Source organism: Aphelocoma coerulescens, chromosome 3, assembly GCF_041296385.1.
Source record: "Aphelocoma coerulescens isolate FSJ_1873_10779 chromosome 3, UR_Acoe_1.0, whole genome shotgun sequence".
In the NCBI taxonomy this organism is placed as follows: Eukaryota; Metazoa; Chordata; class Aves; order Passeriformes; family Corvidae; genus Aphelocoma; species Aphelocoma coerulescens.
The window spans coordinates 5,135,737-5,158,606 of record NC_091016.1 but is presented as its reverse complement, the minus strand read 5'-3'; the positions used below and the strand labels follow the sequence as shown (position 1 = coordinate 5,158,606).

General features: G+C 41.0%; 1 protein-coding gene across 7 annotated transcripts in view; it reads left to right on the top strand.

Moving 5' to 3' along the window:
- Window positions 1-213: 213 nt before the first annotated feature.
- Window positions 214-22,870, top strand: part of USP34 (ubiquitin specific peptidase 34) — a 112,218-nt gene continuing 89,561 nt past the window's right edge. For 3 of the 7 annotated variants that reach the window (XM_069008934.1, XM_069008933.1, XM_069008927.1), the window contains exons 1-3: window positions 215-322; window positions 17,686-17,773; window positions 21,119-21,539. In XM_069008934.1, the coding sequence (XP_068865035.1) occupies window positions 280-322; window positions 17,686-17,773; window positions 21,119-21,539 (552 nt within the window). In that variant the 5' untranslated portion in view covers window positions 215-279. Of the gene's footprint in view, window positions 323-11,228; window positions 11,263-11,608; window positions 11,731-17,685; window positions 17,774-21,118; window positions 21,540-22,870 lie in introns of those variants that run through there. The other 4 variants (XM_069008930.1, XM_069008931.1, XM_069008928.1 and 1 more) reach the window with 3 other exon arrangements.

Sequence of the window (22,870 nt, the reverse complement as noted above, 5' to 3'; positions counted from 1 at the left end):
CTCGGCTTCTCCTCCTCCTCCTCCTCCTCCTCCTCCCCGCTGCTGCCGCCCGCCGCCGCCGCCACAGGCTCATTTGCATTGATCAGCCGCCCCGGATCCCAGACCGGCCCCTGCCTCTCCCCTCCCCCCCCTTCTCTTCCCATTCCTTCCCGCCCCCTCCCTCCCCTCCCCCCCGGTGACCCCCGCCCCGGCCCCCATCAATCATCAATCAGCAGCACCGAGCGGATCAATCAATGGTCGGGAGGAGGCGGCGGCGGCGGCTGCTGCTGTTAATGAACAATGTGTGAGAGCTGCGCCGAGCTGCTGGAGGTGTTAAATGAGAGTAAGTGCGGCTGCCCTCCCCCGCTTCCCTCCCCCCGGGCCGGGACCCCGCGGACCCTCCTCTGCACCGGGTTACAGCCCCGCTTCTCCTCCTTCCTCGCCTCTCCCCGCCCGCCTCGGGCCTCCCGAGCGCGGGGTTCCCTGTCTCCCCGGCCATGGAGGAGCTCCCTCCATGCCCTGCTCGGCGCTTCCTTCCCCCTTCCTTCCCCGCGGCCTGGGGCGGGCCCGCCGCCGCCGTGTCCCCGCTCCATCCCCCCTTTCCCTCGGGATCCGCATCCCCGGCAGCCGCGGCGAGGCCTGGCCGGGCTGAGGAGCTGCCCGGGAGCTGCTCCGGGGGCAGCGGGGCCTGGGCTGGGTCCCTTTTAACCAGCAGCAGCACCAGCAAAGGCGGCTCGAAGTGATCCTGCCTTCTCCTCCCTGTGCCTGGCCTCGGTACGCGGTGCAGGTGCTTTTCGGGCACCGATTCTCCCGAAGCTGTGAGGGAAGCGGCGCCTGGAGGAGCCTGGCTCGGCTTGGCGAGGTTGGGAAGGTGCTCCTGGGTGTTTGGCTTCGGGGGTGGTCTCTGGCTCCCTCCCGAAGTTTTCTCTTTATGAGTGTTACCGGCAGGGTCGGAGGGGTGATACAGCAGGTGTTCCCCCCGCTGCCGCTGAATCAGGAGCGTTAAGGGCACGAAATTCCCTGTAGGCCTCGTGTATCCCTTGGAACCTGCGCTCCGTGGCAGCCGAGGTACCTTCCCAGCTTCTCAGGAGCTCTGCCTCATGAACAAAGACCAAAAAACCACCATCTGTACGGATGCTGAGGAATTGAAACAACTTACCAGCTGAAGTTTGTGATTAGTGGGAAGTTTAACTATTTTGGATCTTGAACATGGCATTTTTCCTGGTTACACTGCAAATCCTGTTCCAGCAGAGTGGAGCACAGAATGCTGCCTAGGACAGGGTTTGGGTAGAGTTGTTCTCACTCTCCTGAGGCCCACTTCCATGTGCAGTTTGTTCTTCCTTAGGATCCTACAGTGCTTGAATGTTGGCTTCTTTCTTGCTGGGGAAATAGAATATTCAGTGGTGGCCAGCTTTGAGAAGTAAAAATGTAGGTGTAAAAGTAACTTTCAGGAGAGTTCAGAGGCTGGAATAAGTCAGATTATGTTGACATTACACACCAAATGGTTATTTAAACAGTAGGTTCAACATAAGATTAAATTATCAATGGTATATGATAGCTTCTTGTTGGAAGAGAAAACTTCAGTTGCTTTGGATGGATTGATAAGTAATCATTGCTTAAACTTGATTTGGATTGGTATGATCATGTAGAAAAAAGTTGCAACATTAAATTTGATATTTCAAGGAATCCCTGAAATTCCAGTATGAATTGATTTTTACAGGTGTTTTAAGGTAATTGGGATTGATGTAGACAGATATTTCCCTACAGATAAAGCAATGTCTTCAATCACTTTAACGATTCTTTTCTTATATAGATATATACATATATAACAAACTGGGGTATGGATAATTTAATGGTTCTGCATTATACAAGGTATATCTCTGCTATTAAGTAGAAGGAAATAGGTATTTGAAAGTCAAAATCTATTAGGAAAATTCTGAAGTACTACTGCTATGTAGTTAATTTCCAAAAATGCTGCTTAAGTAACATTAGGTTTGGCCTTCCCTTCAGAGAAAGAAGCACACTGAAAATCACCAGAACTGTTTGGTGTGTGTGTGTGTTTGGATACAAAGACATGTGATGGTGCTCCCTTCTCACTGGATGAGACTGAGCTGTGAGGGAGGGATAGTTTCTTTTATAACTTCCAGTTGAGTTATTTGTGTTCCTTAAGTAATAATGAAAGGTACATAATACAAAAATGATGTCAAGCCTTGGTTTTTTTAAAACACTGCAGCAGAAATGAAAAGTGGTAGTAAAGAATGAGGTCATGCCCGAAATGTGTGAGCCACAGGCTGCCAGCAGTTTCCTTTGCTGCCCACGGAGCATTTGGGATCAGCTCTGCACCGGAACTACCCAAGCAGGGTTTTCAGAGAGGTCCAGGAAACAGCATCTCCTTGCTTTACAATCTTCTTGCTAAACAAAACATTTTTACATGGCCACACACTGGCTTTTGTCTTGATTTGCTTTAATGTTTACAGAATATAATTTGGTATCAATTGCATGACAGGTGACTTGGAAAGGGAATTGACAGCAGCTCTTAACTTGGTGTTTGGGAAGGAACACGTGGGAAGCTCCTGTTTTCTTCCTAAGAGGTTACCAACTGATGGGTGACAGAAGGGTGAAACTGAACAGCTCTGCCAACAAACAGGCATATTTTTATCAGAAGCATATTAGTTCCACTGCAAACTGCTACAGTATTAACCCACACCCCATAACAGGGTGCAGAGCTGGGGATTTCGGCCAGCAGCAGTGACCTTTGTGTAGGCCCGGGGTTATGTCCTGGGAAGACTCCAGGTCCTCAGGCCTGGTTTTGTCACGGGCAGTCAATGGTCCCGGGTCTGTGGCACTCCGGGGCTGCCTGAGGTGCTGAACTGGAAACCTGTGGATTGAAAAGCTTATTTTTTTGGCCAAAGGTGTGCAAGTGTGCATGTATATATTTAACATATATTGCTGTGCTTAAGCATGAGAAGCAGGCAATATTCTGTGGGCAGAATCAGCAGTGTTGGTTTTTTTGGTATATATTTCTTTTTCTTCTCTTGCAGCATCTTGATTTTCAGCATTTGATCTGCATGTTAGACCCAGTAAATTCCCTGATCTTGAAGTTAGTTCCTGAGAAGAAGTAGTAATTTCAAGTTATGATTTGATCCAGGAACTCAGTAACATGCAAATTCCCCTATGAAATGCCCAGACTTTAGAGGAGTTTTTGCACAGTAAGACAATCTGTTCAATCAGAGCAAACAGTCTTAATTTCTCACTGTAGGTTTCTTAGCATCATTTACATTATCCCAGGCAAGGTTTAATAGGAGTGCAGTCTATAAAGAGTCTGATTTTTCTTTAATTAATCTTCCACAATATAAACATTTTTAGTAGCCTTTATTAGAAGAAAAAAGGGAAGACACAATGGGCTGTTTTTTAAGATAAGGCCACTTATTTACAAAAGGCTTAAGAACAGATTCTCATGGCATTAATTATAGGGGCTCATTTAAATGTGCACAGATTTTACAGGAAAAGTGCATTGAGGACATTCTGTGCTTTTATGTTAATTTACAGCATTCTGTATCCCAAAATGAACCCTGATATACTTTGCATTCCTTGGTTTCTTTGGATGCCAGGTCTTGTCAGTCTAGGAGGGTTTATATTGAGTTTCATTTGTTCTTGAGTAATATTTACATTTCTGTGCTGTCCAGAGGCCCTGATCAGAACAGCTCTGTTTTGCTAGGCACTGCACAGATACCCAGATAATCTTAACCCTAAAGTGAGCCAGAAAATACAGAAATGGAGTATCAGAGGTGGGCTTTGCTGTCTCAGGTCTCTTACAGGAGTTCTGCAGGTTGCTGTGTCCCACCTGGAGCCATGGGCATAGTGTGAGCTGCCTGTAGGTTGATGCCATCCCTGTGGAGGCTTCACTCCCAAGTCTTGAGGATGTGGTGCTCCGTGCTGAGTGTTTGTTGAGTGCAAGACTGTCCTTGTGTGCCTGGGAGTGCCTCTTCTTAGCTGAAAGTGCCAGTCTGGTTCTCAGACCAGTCCTGAGTCAGCGTCCTCACAGTCCTGGCCGTGGCGTGACCCAGAGAGCCCAGCTCAGCTTGGTTGCCTACGAGGCTTCCCTTTGGGACTGCAGCTGATCTTGATGTGTGCTGACTTAAAACCCCGTAGATGATTTTGGTTTAGGTTTGGTTTGTTCTTCTTGTTTGGTTTGGGTTTTATGAAAGTAAGAAACAAAGATTACAACATGGAAAAATAGATTTTATTATGTAGTGGCAGCCGTGGTTTTAGGTTACCTTGGTAGGCCTCGGTTATTCCCAGTTCTTGGTTTCTGGGAACAAAGTTTGTTTTCTTCCCAGCATTCTGCTTCACTTTTTTCAATTACTACCTCTTTAGCCCGATTTTTTTTTTTTCTAATCATCTCTAAAATCTTACAGAATCAGTTCACACTGATGATTAGAGCCTTCTAGATGTTTTTCTACTATACCAGCTTGCAGGCTGTCTTTCACCTTATGTTTTCTCTTTAGAAAACCAGAAAAATAAAAAACCCCAAGGACCAACCCAAAACACCCCCCCCCCACTCCCCCAGTTTACTGAAGCACAGGAGATGAATGTGGACTCACACTGTTGTTTTCTGTCTGTTATCACTGTCAGCTGGCCTGCAGAACTGCTCCCAGAATGATGAGGTCCATAAAACCCTTGAGGTACTGGAGTGCTTTGCTGTTTGTGTGGTTTCAGGATAGCCCTGTATTTGGATGCTGGAGATTCCTTGTCATGTTGTTCTGGCATGTAGGAGGTACAAAGAGTAGGCTTGGAGGTTGGGTGAGGGTATGTTTACCTTGAGGTAGGTGAGAAATTGTATTCCAAAACATTGCAGCATTCAGTTTGCTCCTTGGGATCTGGAGAGGATCAATATTTTATGCTGTGAGAACTCAAATATTGAGGATTATTACAAATATTGCATCATTAACATCACTTGGTCTCCAAGAGCTGCTCTCACTTGTTCAGTGGTTACCTGTAAACTTCAGGATTGATTATTCGATTACCTCTAGTGTTTTGTGCAGATCTAAAGTTTCATTTGGCTGTTTGATGATTCCTCTTGTGCAAAACTGTAGAAATTGTCTCTGTTGCATGGCTTTTTTCTTTGCTTTTTTTTCCTGCGTTTTTTAAAAGATTCATCTTTTTTTCCCCCTTAAATGATATTTCCATGTTCAGAACCTCTGCAGAGATGGCATGGAGGATTTATTGGGGTAACTGCCCAACCTTAAAGATCTTTGCTGTCTCCTGTTGAAGAAAAGAAAGTTACTTGTTTATAACACTGAAATTCAGTAATTTTTTCTTGTTTACTTTTGGCTTTGACCCTTTTTAAGGCAATGAGCCGCCAGGCTTAAAGGAAAATGAAAAGAACCTTTTATTTATAGCAGTATTGCCAAATTGCAGTTGTGGATTGTGCTGAGGTGCTACTCCAAATGAACTGGAGTAAACAGACGCAAAAAATGGAAGGAGGAACTTGTATCCTTGATAATTGTGAACTTTCTAAAGTGAAAGGGAAGGTGACACTAAGGCAAAGTTGTTTTGTTTGTAGTTGTAAAGCAATTGAAGGAAAAGCTCTGTGACTTTCGTAGCTAAAAGGCTTCTATTTTTGGAAAGATATTTCAGCTTTTGTTCTGTACAATTATTTCAGTTCATGTTACTTGATGTGATCAGAAACGATTTTGTCCTGAGACTTTTCCTGTTCAGGCTGCTGCAAACTGGTTCCTTCTCATTGCTCAAGCCACTTGATCAGTGATGCTGAAGACGAGTTACGTAAATCCCATTCTGCTGAGTTTTGTTGTGAGTTACAGACCATTGACGAGTATTTACTGAGATGCTTCTCTTTGTATATAGGGAAATCTTCTGTTGGATAAGTACTTGGAACAATATCCTTAAAGCCACGAGGCTCTATCGCTGTAGAGTGGATTAGTTAGTGGATAACTTCAAGGAAAATGAAGAGAGCAAGAAAGGAAAAGAAAAGCATCCCTTGCTTCACGTTCAAAAGATACTTGATCAGTGTAGAGCTAGAAGTCATCGTGTTTCCCGTGTAGGAAATCTTCCTGTGTGATTATTCTTCTGATGTGTTTGGTGCCATATTGCTTTCTCTCCACAAGGGTAGTTTTCAGGTCACCCAAGTCTCAAGCAATTCCTGAGCCAAGTCCAAGATAATGTGTTTTAGGCTATCTGGGATGTTTTTGGTGTCAGTTCTTCTACCAGAGCAGCTCTTGGAGCTGTCCTTGGATGCAGAGGTGGTGCAGAATGTAGTAGGGCACTACAGATGCTTGGGCTTAGTGTCACTCTGGGGTTCAGGGGGCAGGATCTTGGAGAGCAGACCTGGCTCCATTTCCCTCGGCCTGCCTTGGAGGTGATGCCTTGGTTTTGGGAGATTGATTGTTTTGTCTGCCATGGAGATGCTTCAGGCCATTATGAGCCTCACCCATTCTTTTAATTCATAGAATTCCTTTTTGCTTCTTTTTCTTCCGTGTTAAACAGTAAAATTGCTGATCCAGACTTTCTGTGTTACAGGTTTTAACTCCTTGCTGCTTGATTTCTCCATGTCACTGCAGTTTGCTTCCATCTTCCTGTGTTCAACTGACATTGAGTCAGAAAAGCAAATCCTGGAATCGTGTTCTGTGTCCAAGTGATGAGCAGGCTGTGATTTGGCATTTAAGTGATTGGGAGGGAAGAGCAATGTTTACTTCTTGGTTCCTTTTATTAGATCTGTTTACTTCTTTGAGTTCTTTTCAGGTAGCTAATAGGGGTTTCTGCAGCCCAAGCTACACCTTTGTAGTTGTCTGGATGCTGGGACAATGTGGAAAAGATTCTTACCATCCTCAGGAGCAAGTGGTTGTGCTGATTACTCAGTGCTGCTCATAGTAACAGCATGCTGCAATTAAACAGAGTTGTGGCCATTTAATTTCTGTTGTTTAAGCTGATATTGAGGTGATTTCTTCTTTCATTTTGTGCAGCAAATTGGCAATTTCTTGAAAATGTGAAGAGGTGAGAAGCCATTCTTTCCACTTTGTTCCTTTCCTTGTATGGGAATTGATTTGCAATCTGAATGCTAAACGTGGACATGCAACTGTGAGGATTTCTGTGGTGTTCTTATCACTTAGTAAAAATATCCAGCTTGTTTGTAGATTTGCAAAGTTTTATTTCTGGAATTGTTCAGATCCAGCACGTCTGATAGATGGTGAGCTTCTCAAGGGACCTCTGGTGCAAGTGCATTGCAGTTCTGTGCATTTGTATAGAACTGCTCATGAGATTTAGTGCTGGAACAACTGGTGAAAGAAGCTGGAACTAGTCAGAAAAAATCCTTGTGGAAAATGCACCTTTGGGAGTTGACCTTTATTCAGCTAATTCGTAGAAGGGCTGTAAATAAGACTTGAGAAACCCGTGACAATTGAGACTTGGTTTCTAGATCAGCATCCCTGCAAGACCATTGGTTCCCATCAAGGAGGTGAGTGGCAAAACTTCTTTTGCCTTTTTCCGTGCTTTCCACACACTGAAGAAGCCTCCAGTTCATTGCACTGACTTCCACTTGAGAGTTTTTAATCTATGTAATTGTGTATAGAAGCAGGAGATACATGCTTTATGCTGTACCACTACAGTTGTTCAACAGTCATTGTCTTTATCTTTCTATTGTGCTTCCCAGGTCATTTTGGGGGGATTTGATAAATTTTATCAAGAGTTTAATTTCATCTTTAGGAAGTGTTCGGTTGCCTATTTATTATTCTGTGACGTGTAATTATTAAATTCTTCATCATTTAGGTTTCAATACAAGCCCCATGGTTTTCACCAGCAGTGAAATTACTTTTAAGTGGGTGTGAATTGAAAAACAGAGTCATTTTCTGCCAGTAGTTTCTGTTCTTTGCAGATCTCTTCACCAGATTTCATTCTGAACTCTGTGGGCATCAACAAAACTGACAGTGCTTTCACTTCTGTGCTCTGTCTGCTTGGAGAAGCTGTGAACAGTGCTGGAAATGGACAGTGGCATGTTTGGGAGGGCAGCTCCAGAAAAGTGTAGAGGGGCCAGAATATCAATATCTACTGAGGAATTTGGGAAATGGGCTGTCTATAAAAGGCTTGTTTAGCGCAGTTTATCCACCCTTGTCAGGCACCTGTGTTCTGGACAGGAGGTGCATGGTGGGATTACACTCTGGGCTCAGTCAACAGTTGATACAAGGTATTGAAAACTTTATTTTTTCCTTCTTGGAACTGTTATGGGATAACACTGGGGAGTGTGAGCTCAAAAGCTTGATAAAAGTAAGTTCTCCTGCTTAGTTGAAGGACAGTCAGTGCAGTAAATCCTTGTCTGTATTGGCTGGTCTCTGACTTCTTTCACAGTTAACAACAAACTGTTGCTGGTTTACTTAAAGGTGAACTATTTTTTCCTCTAAACTACTTTCTTTCCTTAATATATGACATGAAACTTGAATACCAGAGTATTTCAAGTCATAGGTGTCAGTGCTTGATCTGCTGATGTAATATTTAGAGTAGATGCAGTCTGATCAAGCTGATCGGAAATTGAAATCAGTTTCCATCAGTGTCTTGGAAACTTGGTGGTCTGAACAACAGTGCCAGTTTGAGTCTTTCCAGAGTGACTTGGATTTGAACTCTGTGTAGCCATAGCTACAGATACTGCCCCATGTGTACTTGCTGATATGAGACCTGTAAAAACATTTGTTTATATCAAAATGGCATCTGTAAATACATTTTCTGGTTGTGGGGGATGCTTGTCATGAAACTTCACTGCTGTCTTGGATACACTTGTATAGACCCCATGCACTGCCTTCAGCCATCTCTTATTTTTTATTTCTCTTATTTCTTTCAATCCATCATCTTCTAAAAATTACATGTTTTAGCCAGCAAATTACCTAATACATTGTGTGTTTGAGAGATTTACTAAATACAGATTATCAGGCACAAAGGAATGCAAAATTTGAGTGTGTATCTGAAAGTTGAAAGACAGTGACTTTATTGCTTGCCTATCCTTCCTCAGGGTTTTATTGTCCTTTCTGAATGAGTGTTGCTTGCACCTGTGCTGATGGAAACAAATAAAGCCTTGGAGTTCAAATGCTGAGCAAGCTCTTCCTGGGCTTTCAATGAACTGCCTGAAGCTCCATTGAGGATAATGACCCATTGCCCATTTACCTCTCATCTCCTTGTTTAAGGAGGCTTAGATATACTTTGTAAGAAATGAATTAATCATATTTGCCTCTCACAGATTTTGTCCCTGAAACCTGGAGCACAGTCATTACATGCTTTTGTTGTAAATCTACTGGTAATCTGTTGCTTCTTATGGGCCAGGGTGGCTCAGTCGTGGGCCTTTTCTTTCTGGTTGTGGGGGAAGGCTGCTGTTGTTGTCTGAAACTGATTCACAGCGTGCCAAGTAGTACAGCTGAACTAATTTGCAAAGTTCTCTCTTGAAAATAGAATGCTTCCTGGAGTAGGTATTTTAATTTTTGCATTCCTTGCTACTTCTAATTAAGACTAATAGAAAACCTCTTTAGTTTTTGGAACCTTGTTCATGTAATTAAATCTTTGTTTTACTTACGAAGTAGTTTGATAGACTGAGTTCTGTGTCTTCACCTTAAAGGAGTATTTTAAAAGAAGTTCAGAGCTGGAGTATTAGAGAAAAATTATTCAAACACAGAGTCATTCAAGTACTGATACATTATGTTATTGAAAGGAAAGAATGCAAGTACTCTCTTGTAAACTGAAAGCAAGCAATCCTTTATCTGAGCAGTAGTTTTGGCAGTGTCGGTGTCAGCCCTAGCTTTGAAATTTACCTTGGGATAATTAGTGATATGCTAGGAAATGCTGGAATTATGCAGTGCTTGTCCAATCCTGCATTGATTCCTTAAGAAACTTGCAGTGGCTGTTGTCAAAATATTATGATGGGCAGCCTGACTTTCCACATCTAGTATGTGTTTTGGTGATGTCAGGCAGACTTGATTGTGGAAATACTGCCTAAATTGAGATGGTTTTTTTTGTTTTCTTTTGTTGGGTTTTTTCTTAATTAAAAAAGGAACTATGACGACTTCAATATAAAGAAAAAACCACAGTCTTCCCAGAATTGTAACATCTTGGAGTCAAAGACAATTCACAATCCTGAGTTAAAGTAGGACTCTGAAATAAGACTGCTACTTTTTCTTTGTTTCTTTTTTTTTTTTTTCTTTTTTTTTTTTTCTGTTGCTAAACTCCAATGAGTGGCACAGATGCTTTGAAATTGCTTTTTGGGTTTTTTTTCCTTAGTAATATGTAACTTGCCTTTCCCTGGAGAGGGAGGACTGCAATATCTTGTCTGCTGAGAATTCCAAGACAACAGAAGCCTTAGGAGGTGCAGAGATCCCACAGATCCTTCAGACTCCTGTCTGATAGGATTGACATGGAACCAGTGCTGATGAACGCTGCTGGGCCCAGGCTCAGCCCTGCTGTACTGCCAGGCTTCCATGGAAATGCAGCAGCCTGGATATCCCACTGGCTGGGAGCAGCTTTGTACATTCCTGCTGTGCTGGGTCTGGGGAGCCCTCTCAGAAGCTGGGGGTGTGAAAAGGACAATGTGGAGACTCCTGGAGACTCTTGGGCCAGCAGAGCCAGAGCAAGGTGCAGTTTGGCCCAGTTTATTCCATTCCCAGCCAGATACTCCACAAGCTGGTCTTACCCCATTTCCTACTGGTGTTTGATCAGAAAGGCTGTATGTGCATTACACAGTGTTTAACTGATGGAAGCACATTCTGCTCTTTGAACCTTTGATGGGAGTCTCTTACTTCTCTGAATCTGTGCCACTCTGTGCTGCATGGGATACTGCTTGTTCCTCAGTCCTTGGCATAATCCAACCTGAATTACATCTTTCACATTCCCATCTTATCCAGGCCAGATTTCCACTGTTAGGCATTCTTGGATTCAGTATTGGTGAACTTGGAGCTGTGGCTCATTGAGTGGGAGCAGTGTGAGTTTACACGGTGTAGCAACTTAGGCTTGGCTTTGTGTGGAAGGTGCAGTGCTGCTGCTGGACCTGGCATGGCTCATGCTGTTTTACACTTGAGATGCTGTATCTAAGAGTTTATTTAGATTGTAGTTGACTGGGGTAGTTCTGGGTAGACCCAGCTCCAGTGTGCTGGGTAAATCTGGGTATTGTCTGCTAGTTAGCATTTAACTGCATTTAAAACAGCGTGGAACTGTTCCTGGAAGCACTGCCTGTGGCAAGTTCTCTTTGGGAAGGTGAAAGTTGTCAGATGCTCTTAAGGACAACTGTTGGCTTAGGTAGACTTCTGCAGCCATTCTAAAGGGGGCATTTTAACCATTAACGTGACCTAGCATGATGAAAACTTCAGGGTGGCATCACTCCTGCAAGGTCCCAATTCTTCAATTTCATACAGCTGCCCAGAGCCAGCTGCTGCTGTTTTGCTCCAGACTGCATTAACTTATTATGATTAAAGGAGAACAGGTGTTTGCTGGAGAAGATAAGGGAGGTGGGATGGGAAGGGAAATGTAGAGATTGAAAGAGAGAACTCGCTGGTGTTTGCAGAGAAACAGGAGATAAAAGGTAGCGGTTACCTGAGGTCAGCTGATTTCCCTGTTCTGGTGAAATTGTATCTTAGAAATGCTGTCTGCTTGATGAACATACCAAGGCTTGTTCTGCTCTTTGTGCAACTGTGCTGTGCACTGGAATACTGAATTAGAACTCCTTAGGTGCTTCTGATCTCATGGCAGCTGTGAGAAATTACTCAGGTGCTGAATAACCAGCAGATGATGTTGGGGACACCAGTTGTAACTGCTTTTTCCTTATTCTTTTGAGTAGCTCCTGTATTTCCATTCCTAAGAACACAGTATTGTTTAGACTTGCAAACCTTTGTCAGATTTGTTGAAATTGCCTTTGTTCAAAAGTTTGTCTTTGACACAAGCACAGTTTGTTTTTTTTAAGGAAATGAGACTCTTAAAGTTGCTAATTCCTGTCCTTAAGCCATTATGTTGTCTTCGTGATATTTGTGTTTTAGTATTTGTATACTTCATAGTCAAAATCTTGCAGGAAAGCAATCTATTTACCGAGTTGTAATATTTATAAATACAAGAAGTTTAGAGTTTGATGTAGACTTAAAATGAATTGAGGTGTGTTGTGGGCTGGAGGTGGGGGTAGTTATCTGTAATGCTGTGCTCTGGTGGTGTGATGAGTATCATCAAGGTAGCATTAAAGGCACTCAAGCACCCTAACCAGGCCATTATAGAATTGTATCACTGTAGTGTTTGGGGTTACAGATCTGATTGTTCCTGACATTTGAACAGTGTTTCTAATACCAAAGAATTAACTTTTTGTATTTTCTAGTACATTCTGCAGTTGTGCTTCTCTTTGATTATGCGTATCTAGTCAGTATTCTGGGATGCTTTTGTGTTATGGAGAGAGAGAGGTAGAAAGAAGACTTTTTTTCCTCACTGAAAAGTTGTAGGGAAGTCTGGACAGTTAAACTTCATTGAACTTCAAGCTGATGCTGTCCTATTAAATACTTGTCAAGGATAGCTCCAATAAAGGTAGGGAAGAACTGTGGTGAATCAATCTAAGGCAGTCATAAATTCTTTATAATAAAAAAAGTTATACTAATATGTGAAAGTAGAAAGGGAATGGGAGATACTGAACTCTGTGGCTATCATCTTGCATGCTGTTGATCCTAAGCAAAAAGAAACCCCCTACTAATCACTGAAAACATCTCAATGCATTGAAAAAAATGTGCTGGTTCTCTGTGCGAACAATGGTACTCACACAAAAAGTTACACATTTTTATATCTATATACATATATATTTCTGTCAAGATTAGTGTTATTGCTCCTAATGCTGTTTTGTTTAGTGTATGGCTCATTTTCTCTGTTTATTCTGTATCAGTGAACAATTTCTGAGAATAATGTTCATTCTGCAAGTGATCTGGTCTTTCCCATGAGAAGCTGATATCAGATGAGGCTTGGGGGAGGAGGGGGAAGGAACACAATCCATTTGCAACTGGACCTCGTTACAGTTTGGAATATGGAGAAATTAGAGTTAAAGATTTTAAAGAGTTTTGTATTATTTACTTTTGACTAGGTTACGTTTCTGAAAGTAGAGAAAGTATGCTTTCAAAGGTGATTATTTTTGCTTGCCATTTGATTTTGTACTTGGTATGATAAGTGACCTTTGGATATAAGATATTCCCCACAAGTCCAGCATGATGGTTGTCCTTGAGGTCTAATTACAGTGTGTTCCTCTAGCTCTGAAGTTCTTGCTAAAAATGCACTTAGGAGCTCAGCTTCATTTGGCCACAGTTGTATTCTGAAATTGTAGTGCCCTGTTCTTTGCAGTTGATTTGTATTTTTCTCATCTTCTGTCATTTTTTTTGGTTTAGTCAATTTATTTATAGGGTTTTTTCTGAGTTTGGGAGCTAGTGTTGTTTCTAGTACTGTAACACACTTTTAGCAAATCACCCTTCTGTGAAAGATTAGGTAAATCACCCAAGGTTTCATTTAGAGCTAGCCAAGTAAAACAGGAGACTGGGGAAACAGCAAGGAAATACTATTTTTTAATTTTTTTTTTTTTTAATATGAAATGTTTTAAATTTTTACTTTGACCATTGTGTGTTTTGGCTTCTCATCAGCTACTTGAATAAACAATTAAGCTTTAAGTCAGTCTGATTTTTTTTTTTTTTTAAGAATATCTGAAAACTTACACACTAGATGATGTTAAATCAGGTTAGTTAAGCAGCTCAGCTTTTTCTTCTGTGGTGTTACTGTGATAAAAAGATCTCTGAACCATCTTGTGACTACTCAGTGAGATGAGCCCTTGCAAGTATGTGGGAAGACCCCATTTACTGCATTATATTGGTAGAATACAGTTAGCTGGAATTTACCTACATCCTGCTCTTCCTCCTTCTGCTGATTAGTTCTGTCTTGGATGGACCTGTTTAAAGCCTTCAGTGTTCTGGTTTTTTGAGACTCTAATAGTAACCACGTCTTTGCCTACAGATGAGCAATATTGGGGTGAAGTTGCTCCAGATGGGGTGTGGCAATTTTACAACTCTGGTTACTGCAAAGGTGTTTACTTCTCCCAGCTTCACATTCCTCATATTTCCTAGCTTCCCCTGCTCTCAAACTGCCAGCCTGAGTATTCCATGGCTTACAAAGCCAGCAAGAATGTGGGTAGTTTTCAGCTGGATTGGGAGTTGGATTTGTGCAGTTCCCTCACTGTCTCTTGGGGTTCCTGCAGGAGTGCTAATGGTGTTTGAAATGCATGGCTATAGGTGCCATTGTAGTGTGGGCTTGAACTGGGATATATTGATTGTGGAATTGGATCTAGTTCAGGATGAAGGTGTTTGTGTGCCTGGAAAGTAAGAGGGAAACTGGAGGGTGGAAAGGTTTAAGAGGCTTTAACTGAGAAGAAAGATTTGGTAGAGCAAATTTAAGGAAGGAGGAGAAGGTTGAGCTCAGAGATAGGGAAGGAGAACATCTCTGACACTTCTGCCTTGTGAGTGCCTGGAGAAAGAAGCAGCCAGTGCAGACACGGAGGAGCTGAGCCTAGGATCAGAGTGCCACTGCTGAGACAGAAACTTAGAGATCCTGGAATGCGTGGCTGGGAAGCTCTGGGGCACATATTATCAATTCTTACTGGGGAGAGCACATAGGCTGCCACTTTGATGAGGTGCAGAGGCTCTCAGAGTGCACAAGGATACCGCAGTGCATCCTGTGGGAATCACTGCCTTAGGTGTGAAACTAGGGAGAAGTCCTGTCTACCAAATCAATTTGCAGGAAGGAGGCTGGGTGCAGTAGAAGTTTTTGGAAAAGTTTGACATGGTTGTTACTGCTGGATTTGAAACAGTGAAAGTGTGAGAACGTGGGGAGGCAGCAGATTGAGGAGGTTCTGAGGCATGGCGGGATGCTGGAGCATGGGAGAGAATAAAGGGCTTGCTTTATTCACAACTGAATGAGTCTGGTTTAACTACTGGCCCATTCAAGGTGGAAGAGAACTAATTTAAAAGGAGAGGCCAACACCATCATTTGGAAGTGAAATCGTGTTGCAAGTAAGTTCTTACAGAACTGACAGAAATCAGAAAATGCCCAGGAATGACAATGAGTGTGTTTGTTCCTATTGCTTTTCTGCAAGTACTTTTTTCAATTAAAAAAATCTTAGAAATGCTTCAGAACCAATTGTTTCTGTACTTCAAGCTGCATGTGTCCCTAAACAGAGGTGCTGTAAATCAGGGGTATCCACAGAGCTGATAACTTGGAGGGGAGCTCAAAAGCTTAAAATTGAAATTTTGGTTGCGAGGACACAAATTAACAGAGGTGAAGAAGATAATTTCTGCTAAGGAGCAAAAGAGAACTCGAGCTAAGGTCCAGGAGAAGAAGACCTGCCACAAGTGTCACTGCCTGTTTTGGTAGCACAGACCCAGCTAAGCTCCATGGAAAACTTCAGCCTCAGTGTGGTGCCTCCTGTCTTTTCAGGAATAAACTCAATATTATTTCTAGGTACAGAAACCCAAAGGGAAATCACGTCTGTAGCCACTGTATTAATTAGCAGTGATTTAATAAATAAGACCAGTTGAAGTTGGTCAGTGTGTGAGATGTAGAATGTGTAAACAGGAAAATAACAGGTTTCTCCAGCTTAGGCAAATGCCTCCCTATTTTTTGACCTGAGGCATTAGTTTCAGTATTTCCATAACTTCTGTGTTCTGTCCCCTTTACATGGCAATTGTAGCTTTGAAGGGGCCAGTTTGCTTAACTTTCAGTTCTTTGTAATCTCAAAGAGGGAGGTTTGGGAGTAATTCAAACTTTTGCAGTGAAAAAGCTGCTCTGGAAGTTGGAGTTACTGTCCTGCTTGTTAGACTGTGTGTTTAATTAGGGTGATGGGGGGATGAAAGAAGTTAGAAATGGATGTGTAAGATCCTACAAGGTAAAATTAGCTTTATTGCTACTAAATTGCCAACAGTTTTTTCTGTCAAGTGTGAAGGAATTTGTCTTAATGAAACAATGCTGACAAAATTGGGAAAACAGATTTATGAACCTTTGATGCTGGGCAGGGGTTTTTTTGTTGTTTTCTTTTTTTTTTAGATACTATCTATAGCTAAGGATCTGTCTTTTGTGGTAAGCTTGACCTAAGTTGTGTGATGGAGTTCTTGGTTTCTTCAGCGCTTCACTTTGGCCTTGAGAGAGTCAACTGTCATGGTAATTAGTGGTGTTTAAAATAAAAGGTGATATTGAGTGATACCCATCTTTTAGTCTGCTTCTCCATCTTGTGCTATGTCCAGTGCTGTGTAGGATCTTTAGAGCTTTACAGGAGTGAGACAGAAAAGTGGTTTTTAAAGTTTGATGGTATCCTGTTCAGAGGCTGCTTTTTTGGATGTTTTGATATTTGTACATATGCGTATGTATGAAAATGTGGATGTATGTGCATACGTGATATCCTTATTTCAAAGAAGTCGTAAGTATTTATTCAGTGTGATTATGCTGTGAAGTGGTTTTCTTCTGAACTTTGCTTTCTGATCCATGCCCACAGACATTCATTAGCTTTAGTTTTTGGAAACCTGTGTGGATGGGTCACACAGGACCTTGCAAGGCTGAGGTTGGAGAGAAGGTTGAGGCAGGGATTCTGAAGAGCTCGCTGCTGTTCGAGAACCTTTCCCACAAAGTTTGCTTGTGAAGTGGATTTGTGAAGATGTAATACTTGAAATTTCTTGTGAAATGTGGAGATGAAAACTTAGTTGTGTTATAAATGCAAAGATCCACTTAAAAGGAATGCTTACCTTGATTTGTGTAGCAGTTAGATAATTGTACAAGCGTTTGGAAATTTAGGACAAGGAGGAAGCAAGAATTGTGCACTGGTAGTTGGGGAAAGGTGTGTGGCCAGGAGACAGAATCCAGTGCTCTGGGATATAATCAGGTGCTGCATAAGTGGAGCTGTGGACCTACTGATATTGGCCTTATTTGAGTGTAGAAGCATTTTTAGAGGCAGGTGGGACATTTGATAATCCCTCAGTGAAATGTTCGGGGTTTGAACTCAGTACAGAACTGTTCTGGTCTCCTCTGTAATAAATGTGGTAAGCCTTTATCATTTTGCCAATTAGTGATTCATTATGGTTAAATGTCATGATAGATGTGTCTATATTTGAAAGCAATAATCATCAGCTCAGTCTGAAATAACCTTATATGTACCCAGCACATTGTTCTTATCTTGGTAGTTTTTTTGTGGTTTGGTTTTTGTTTGTTTTCTTGTTTTTCCCAGTCTTTATTTATCAGGAAAAGGAAGTTGAGGTCTCATGGTCATCTCAAAATGCAGACATTTAAAAATCAGGGCAAAAAAACACCCCAGCAAAACAAAAAAAAACCAAAAACCAAGGCATCTGATTAATGAGTAAAGTTGTTGAAAGTTCATACTTGAAAGTGCACATCAGATAGGGGTTCCCAGAAAGCTTATGAAGAATATTTCATAAAAATAGGATTACAAGAAGGGTCTGCTCTCAATCATGAATTTTTGCAGTGGTATTCAAGAGCATTGTGCCCTAAGAGTTTTCGAGTCACTTGCATCTAAGCCTTACCTCTTTTAACCAAATCTACATGGTTTTGCTTCAGTATTTATTTTTTGTGCTGTCAAAGGTAATTTCTGATAAAAACAGAACAACTGCACATTGGGTTTTTTCCCTCCTGATGTATTTATGTTTTTGTTTTCTTTAGTATCAGACATTGAAGGTGGTGATGCTTTGCAGCTCAGAAAGGAACATGCCCTCAAGATATTCGCTTACATCAATTCCTGGACGCAAAGGTAATTTTGGATTGAGTTTGAATGCTGAGGATGCTGGATCTCAACAGCAGTTTCCCTTTTTAAAATACAGTACAGTGATTAGAATTAGCAAATTATTATTGTGTAGCTAAGTGATACTTGGGGAGTAGAGGCTATTTTGCTACTTAGAAAATAAAAATAAACTCATTACCCAGTGCATTTTGGGCAAAGCATATTTTGAATGCAGTTGGCATTCTGGATGCTGTAATAATTGTGTAGAAAAACAAATTGCTATATTGTGGTGACAAACAATGTGCCTTGCTGCTTTAACGTGAAATTTTGTGACCTCTTCTGCAGAGGCAGGGTAGGCTAAGAAGAATTTAAGAAAAGGTGACTGAATGGAACCATCATGTCAAATTTTCCTCCTTGTCCTAATACTCTGAGTCAAGGCGATGAAGGATTGCAGCCCACAGCTACTAACCTGATAAAGAAAATGCTTTGCACGTGGTTGTCTTAAATCAACTACGTTATTCCTTTTAATCTAGTATTTAAATTACTGTTTTGGGGTTGTTTCTTTGAAGTTATGATATCAGCTATTGTGCTTAAGAATAGCTTATTCTTACTTCTCAGCTACTTCTTTCAGCACAAGGAAGTATACGGATATTACTTTTTAGAAAGAATCTACAGTAAAGATGTTTGGAATTTAGTGTTCAGCAGTAGTTTTAAGACCAAACTGAATCCACTAAGTCATAAGAAATATTGGGGAAAGCATGTAGAGGATAAATTGGAAAACATTATTTGGGTATTTAGAAGATTCCAAAATAAAAAAAATGGATTGTCACATATTGGATACCTGTGAAAGTGGAAACATCCTCTTTCTCATTTTACCCAAAAATTATAAGTTAAGTTCATTTTCTTCTAAAAGCCATGTACTTTTAGACACAGAGAAGGAATTTTTAAATCAAAATAAACATCAGGCACAGAAACCAGATTCCTGTCATTCTGTGACAGGTCCTAGATCCCAGGTTTGTCAGAGAACAATTGCAACCCAGTTTTCCAGGTCATCATCTGTTCAGAGTTTTGTTCTGTTCTACAGCTTGACAAATCCAACCTGAAGAAAAAAATAAAGATTGGATAACATTTAGCTCTTTTTTTCTTCTGGTTTCCTTGTTACCTTCCATATGTGGTGGTTTCGTACTAGAAAAGTCTGGAGAGCAGTCCTTATGCTGTTTAAAGGAGAATCTAACAAAGAGGCCACAGGAAGGAGTTTTACTTGACATTCTAATTTCATATCCTGTCTCTACTCTGCCAAATGGGCTTTTGAGAGTTCTGCTTGTTTTGAGTTTGAGGCCTTCCTTAAAAACCACTTTTTACTTTGTTGCCTGTAGTTTAAATCTCTGCTTTCCTTCAGAAGATCATTTGGCAACACGTCCTGAAGAGCACCTTTTTCTTCCATCTGCACATAGTGTTTCCATTTTAGCTTTCTTCTGGAAATCGTTACGTTCAAAGAAGTAGCATGCTCATTTTTTATTGATCTCCTCAATTTTTGGTGGAGCTCTTCTTCCTGTGAGCTCCACATTCCAACAGAGGAAGACTTAGAGGTTTTGCACATACCTCTGTCTTGGAAAAGAATTCTCCAATATGTGAGAAGTCTTCACCAGACTGTTTTCATTGTTATTGGGGATGATTTGTTACACCCGAGTTGGGCAGTAATTTGTAGGCATAAGTGGTGGACCTTTTGAACATAATTTTCCCCCAGGATAAACTCTTGAGGATACACTGGGTTTTGCCTGCAGTCCCTTGTTGTCATTTGTTAATATGAAAATACATTTACAAGTAAATGGCAAGAATGCCTTTCACATGGGTAAAGGCACACTCCATTTACACAATATTAAAGGGATTTTTCTTCCTGCAAAGATGGAACAAAAGGGTTTAGATGCTTCAGTCAGTGTTCTGTGCTGGAATTAGGGAATCCTGAATGTTACGTTTTTGTTTAACCCACTGAAAAAAAAAATGTCTGTATTCAGAAAGTATGTGCTTTAAGAGCTGTAGCTCAAGGGCATGTTTGTGTTCCATCAAGAGAGGCAGCACCCTCTACCTGTCATAGCTCTGGGTTCTCTTGATTTTTTTCCCTAAAAACTAAAATTTGTTAATCCCAGTTTCTCAGTGAAATGTTTTGGTTGCAGAAAAATTTTTAATTGCTACTTATTGATGATTTCTCGCCCTATCTTTTGTCAGCTGGTTTCTTTTAGAAATGGTACATGTGACTTTTATATTAATATCTCAGAACTCTGGTTGTGGACTGGAGTCCATTGTTCTTCATCTAACAGAAGGTGGAGAAGATCTCTGCTGCAAGAAAGCTCCCAGTTTATGTAGCAGAATTTGAGTAAGAAAGAGCTGAGTCCATCTCCCAGAGTCTGTTACAAACACGTAGCCTTTAATTTTGATTTTCTGTAAGGACAATGCAATGATGGTTTTCTTTTCTGTGTTCTCCAGGATTTAAATCCTTTTACAGGAATATCCTCCACCTTTTTTTTCAGAATGAGGGAAGTGCTTGTTTGTATGGAAGAAGCAGCTGTTCCCAGATAATAGGTTTAGAGTACCTACCTTAGGGGTTTATGCACCCAGAATCTATTTGGCATACATAGTTATCCTTGCCCACAACTAGAGATATGTTAGAGTTTTTGAACTTGATGATTTAATTGATTTTTTTAATATTGTCAAAGAGTGTAGGGTTTTTCCCTCTTGTTCTTTGCAGTGTGTCAGTAGATAATCAGGGGAATAATCTCTGAGCCTGCCAAGTGAAGAAAGTACCGGAGATACTTGAGCTGCTTTTTCCTAGATGGATAAAGGATATCAATGTGCATGGGATCACCATGCAAATGCAGATAAAGGAAGTGAACTTAAATACTCCCTTAAAAATAAAATTACTTTGGAGCCCTGTTGATTTGAAAATAACAATGAGTTCTTACACAGCTGACAAGAATGTCAGGATGATTTATTGCAGTAAAGAGCAACAGAGAAAGCCAGATGAGGAAATGGAGTCAGAAACATACTGAAAAACGTGACTTCTTCAGTAGCACAGTGACCTTGCCCACAGGACTTTTTTTTCTATATTTTACTTGCTGTAGCAGCTGCTCAATGATAACAGTTACTTGATAGTTTTGGTAAGCATTTGGAAATAATGGGATGTTCTCGAGGAGGAGGGTTCTGTGACTCCCACTTGCTGCTGGGTAGTCTGTTTCATTTGGATTTCCTTTATTTTATCATTCTGTCAGATAACTTGTTGTTTAAAATGTTTTAATGTGAAGAGTTCTCTTGGTTAAGTACCTGCCTGATTTTAACTGTAGGAATTTTTATTTATGTTGTTCTTCTGTTTTCTTACAGACAATGTTTGTGCTGTTTCAAGGAGTATAAACATCTGGAGATCTTTAACCAAGTAGTTTGTGCGCTTATTAACTTAGTGATTGCCCAAGTCCAAGCTCTGCGGGACCAGCTCTGTAAACATTGCACTATTAATATAGATTCAACGTGGCCAGAGCAGAGTAATCATGCTGATGAGCCCCTGAATGTAGAAAGAGAGTCTCACGAAGAAGAAAATGGAGAACGACAGAAATCTCTAGAGAAAAAGTTTGATTCCACAAGAACTTGTATCCTGAGCGAGGAGGAGCCCACAAAGAGCACGGATGCTTTTGGCTTATGGAGCACTGATGAGAAGGAGAAGCTGCTGCTGTGTGTGGCAAAAATCTTTCAGATTCAGTTTCCTCTGTACACAGCTTATAAGCATAATACTCATCCCACAATAGAGGTACATCTTCTCCTTGTGTCTGTCTGGAATTATTTGGTGGAAGGTTAATTGTTCTCATTAATGAGCAGATATTTTGGGTGCTTGTTGCTTTCACACAGGATGGGCACATTCAGCTCTCCTGTTGACTTCAGTAGAACTTTTCAGAGAAACTTTCAAAATGACACATACTCTTCCACTTTCTTTAAAATATGCTGAATTGTTATAGGTAGTACATTGGTAAGTGTTGGCTGGAACTGTGCACTGAATTATTGTACTGTTTAAATAACAGGAAGGCAAAAAGAGGAAGCCTTTCTTCCAGAAGGTAACCCATTAAGAGTTTATTAGTTTCTTTTCATTGCAATCTGTGGTTCTAGAAGTAAAGCTTCAGAAACTAAACTTTGTGCAAGACCAAACTTGTTAGAACAGCTGGTTAATCAACTGGAGTAACTTAGCTCTGCACAGGTTGCTTTGTTCCAGGGTGCTGGTTTTTCTCTCTGATATTTATTATGGCTGCCATTCACATCTTCCCTATTTGCCTCTAAAAAAAAAAGAAAAATTTTCAAAAATCCTGCCATGCTTAAATCACAGTTTCTGAAATGAATATGATGGTGTCAGCATTTCCTAGTGGAAACAACACATTTTCGGAAAGGTTGGCTTTTGATCCAACTTGTGGTAGTCTAGTAACAAGTAAACAGTTATTTTACACTATTTGAATGCAAAGAAGATGTACAGTTCACTGTCTAAGAAAAGCTTCTCTCCAACAAACTTCTGAGAATGTCAAAGTGGAGAATTAAAGTGCAGCCAACCCACTCTTTTTTATTTTTTATTCAGAGAGTTGTGGGAGCTCACTGGAGCTCTGAGGGGTGAAGTTTGCTTTATAAACTTAAGTCCAAAATGAGAAGATGCTGAGTCAGATATAATTATGTAAGTTAGGGTGGTCACAACATCTGATCAGTTCTTACTGAATGAATGCTGACATATCTGACCATAAATGTAGTTAAAACCCCCTACACAGCGGGTTATTTAGGTGGGCTGGATTTTGGTTCTTGTCCTACTCCAAACCATGTGGATGTAAGTTAACAGAGGTAGTTTCAAGTGTGTGTGTGTATAGATATAAAGTGAATTGATTTATCTGCTGCACTCCTGTGGGACATGTACTAAGACTGGCTTCGGAGGAACGTGGAATGAACAATTCCTGGAACAGCTCTTCTGTGGACTATCCCACCTGATGCTTTTAAATTACTATTTCATCTGGTTTTTTTCTTCTCTTTGAATTTCACTCCCAAACAATCAAAAGAAAATCTCCAAGTGCCTGGTGGGATTTCTTTTTCCCTTTGTGTGCAGCCTTGGAG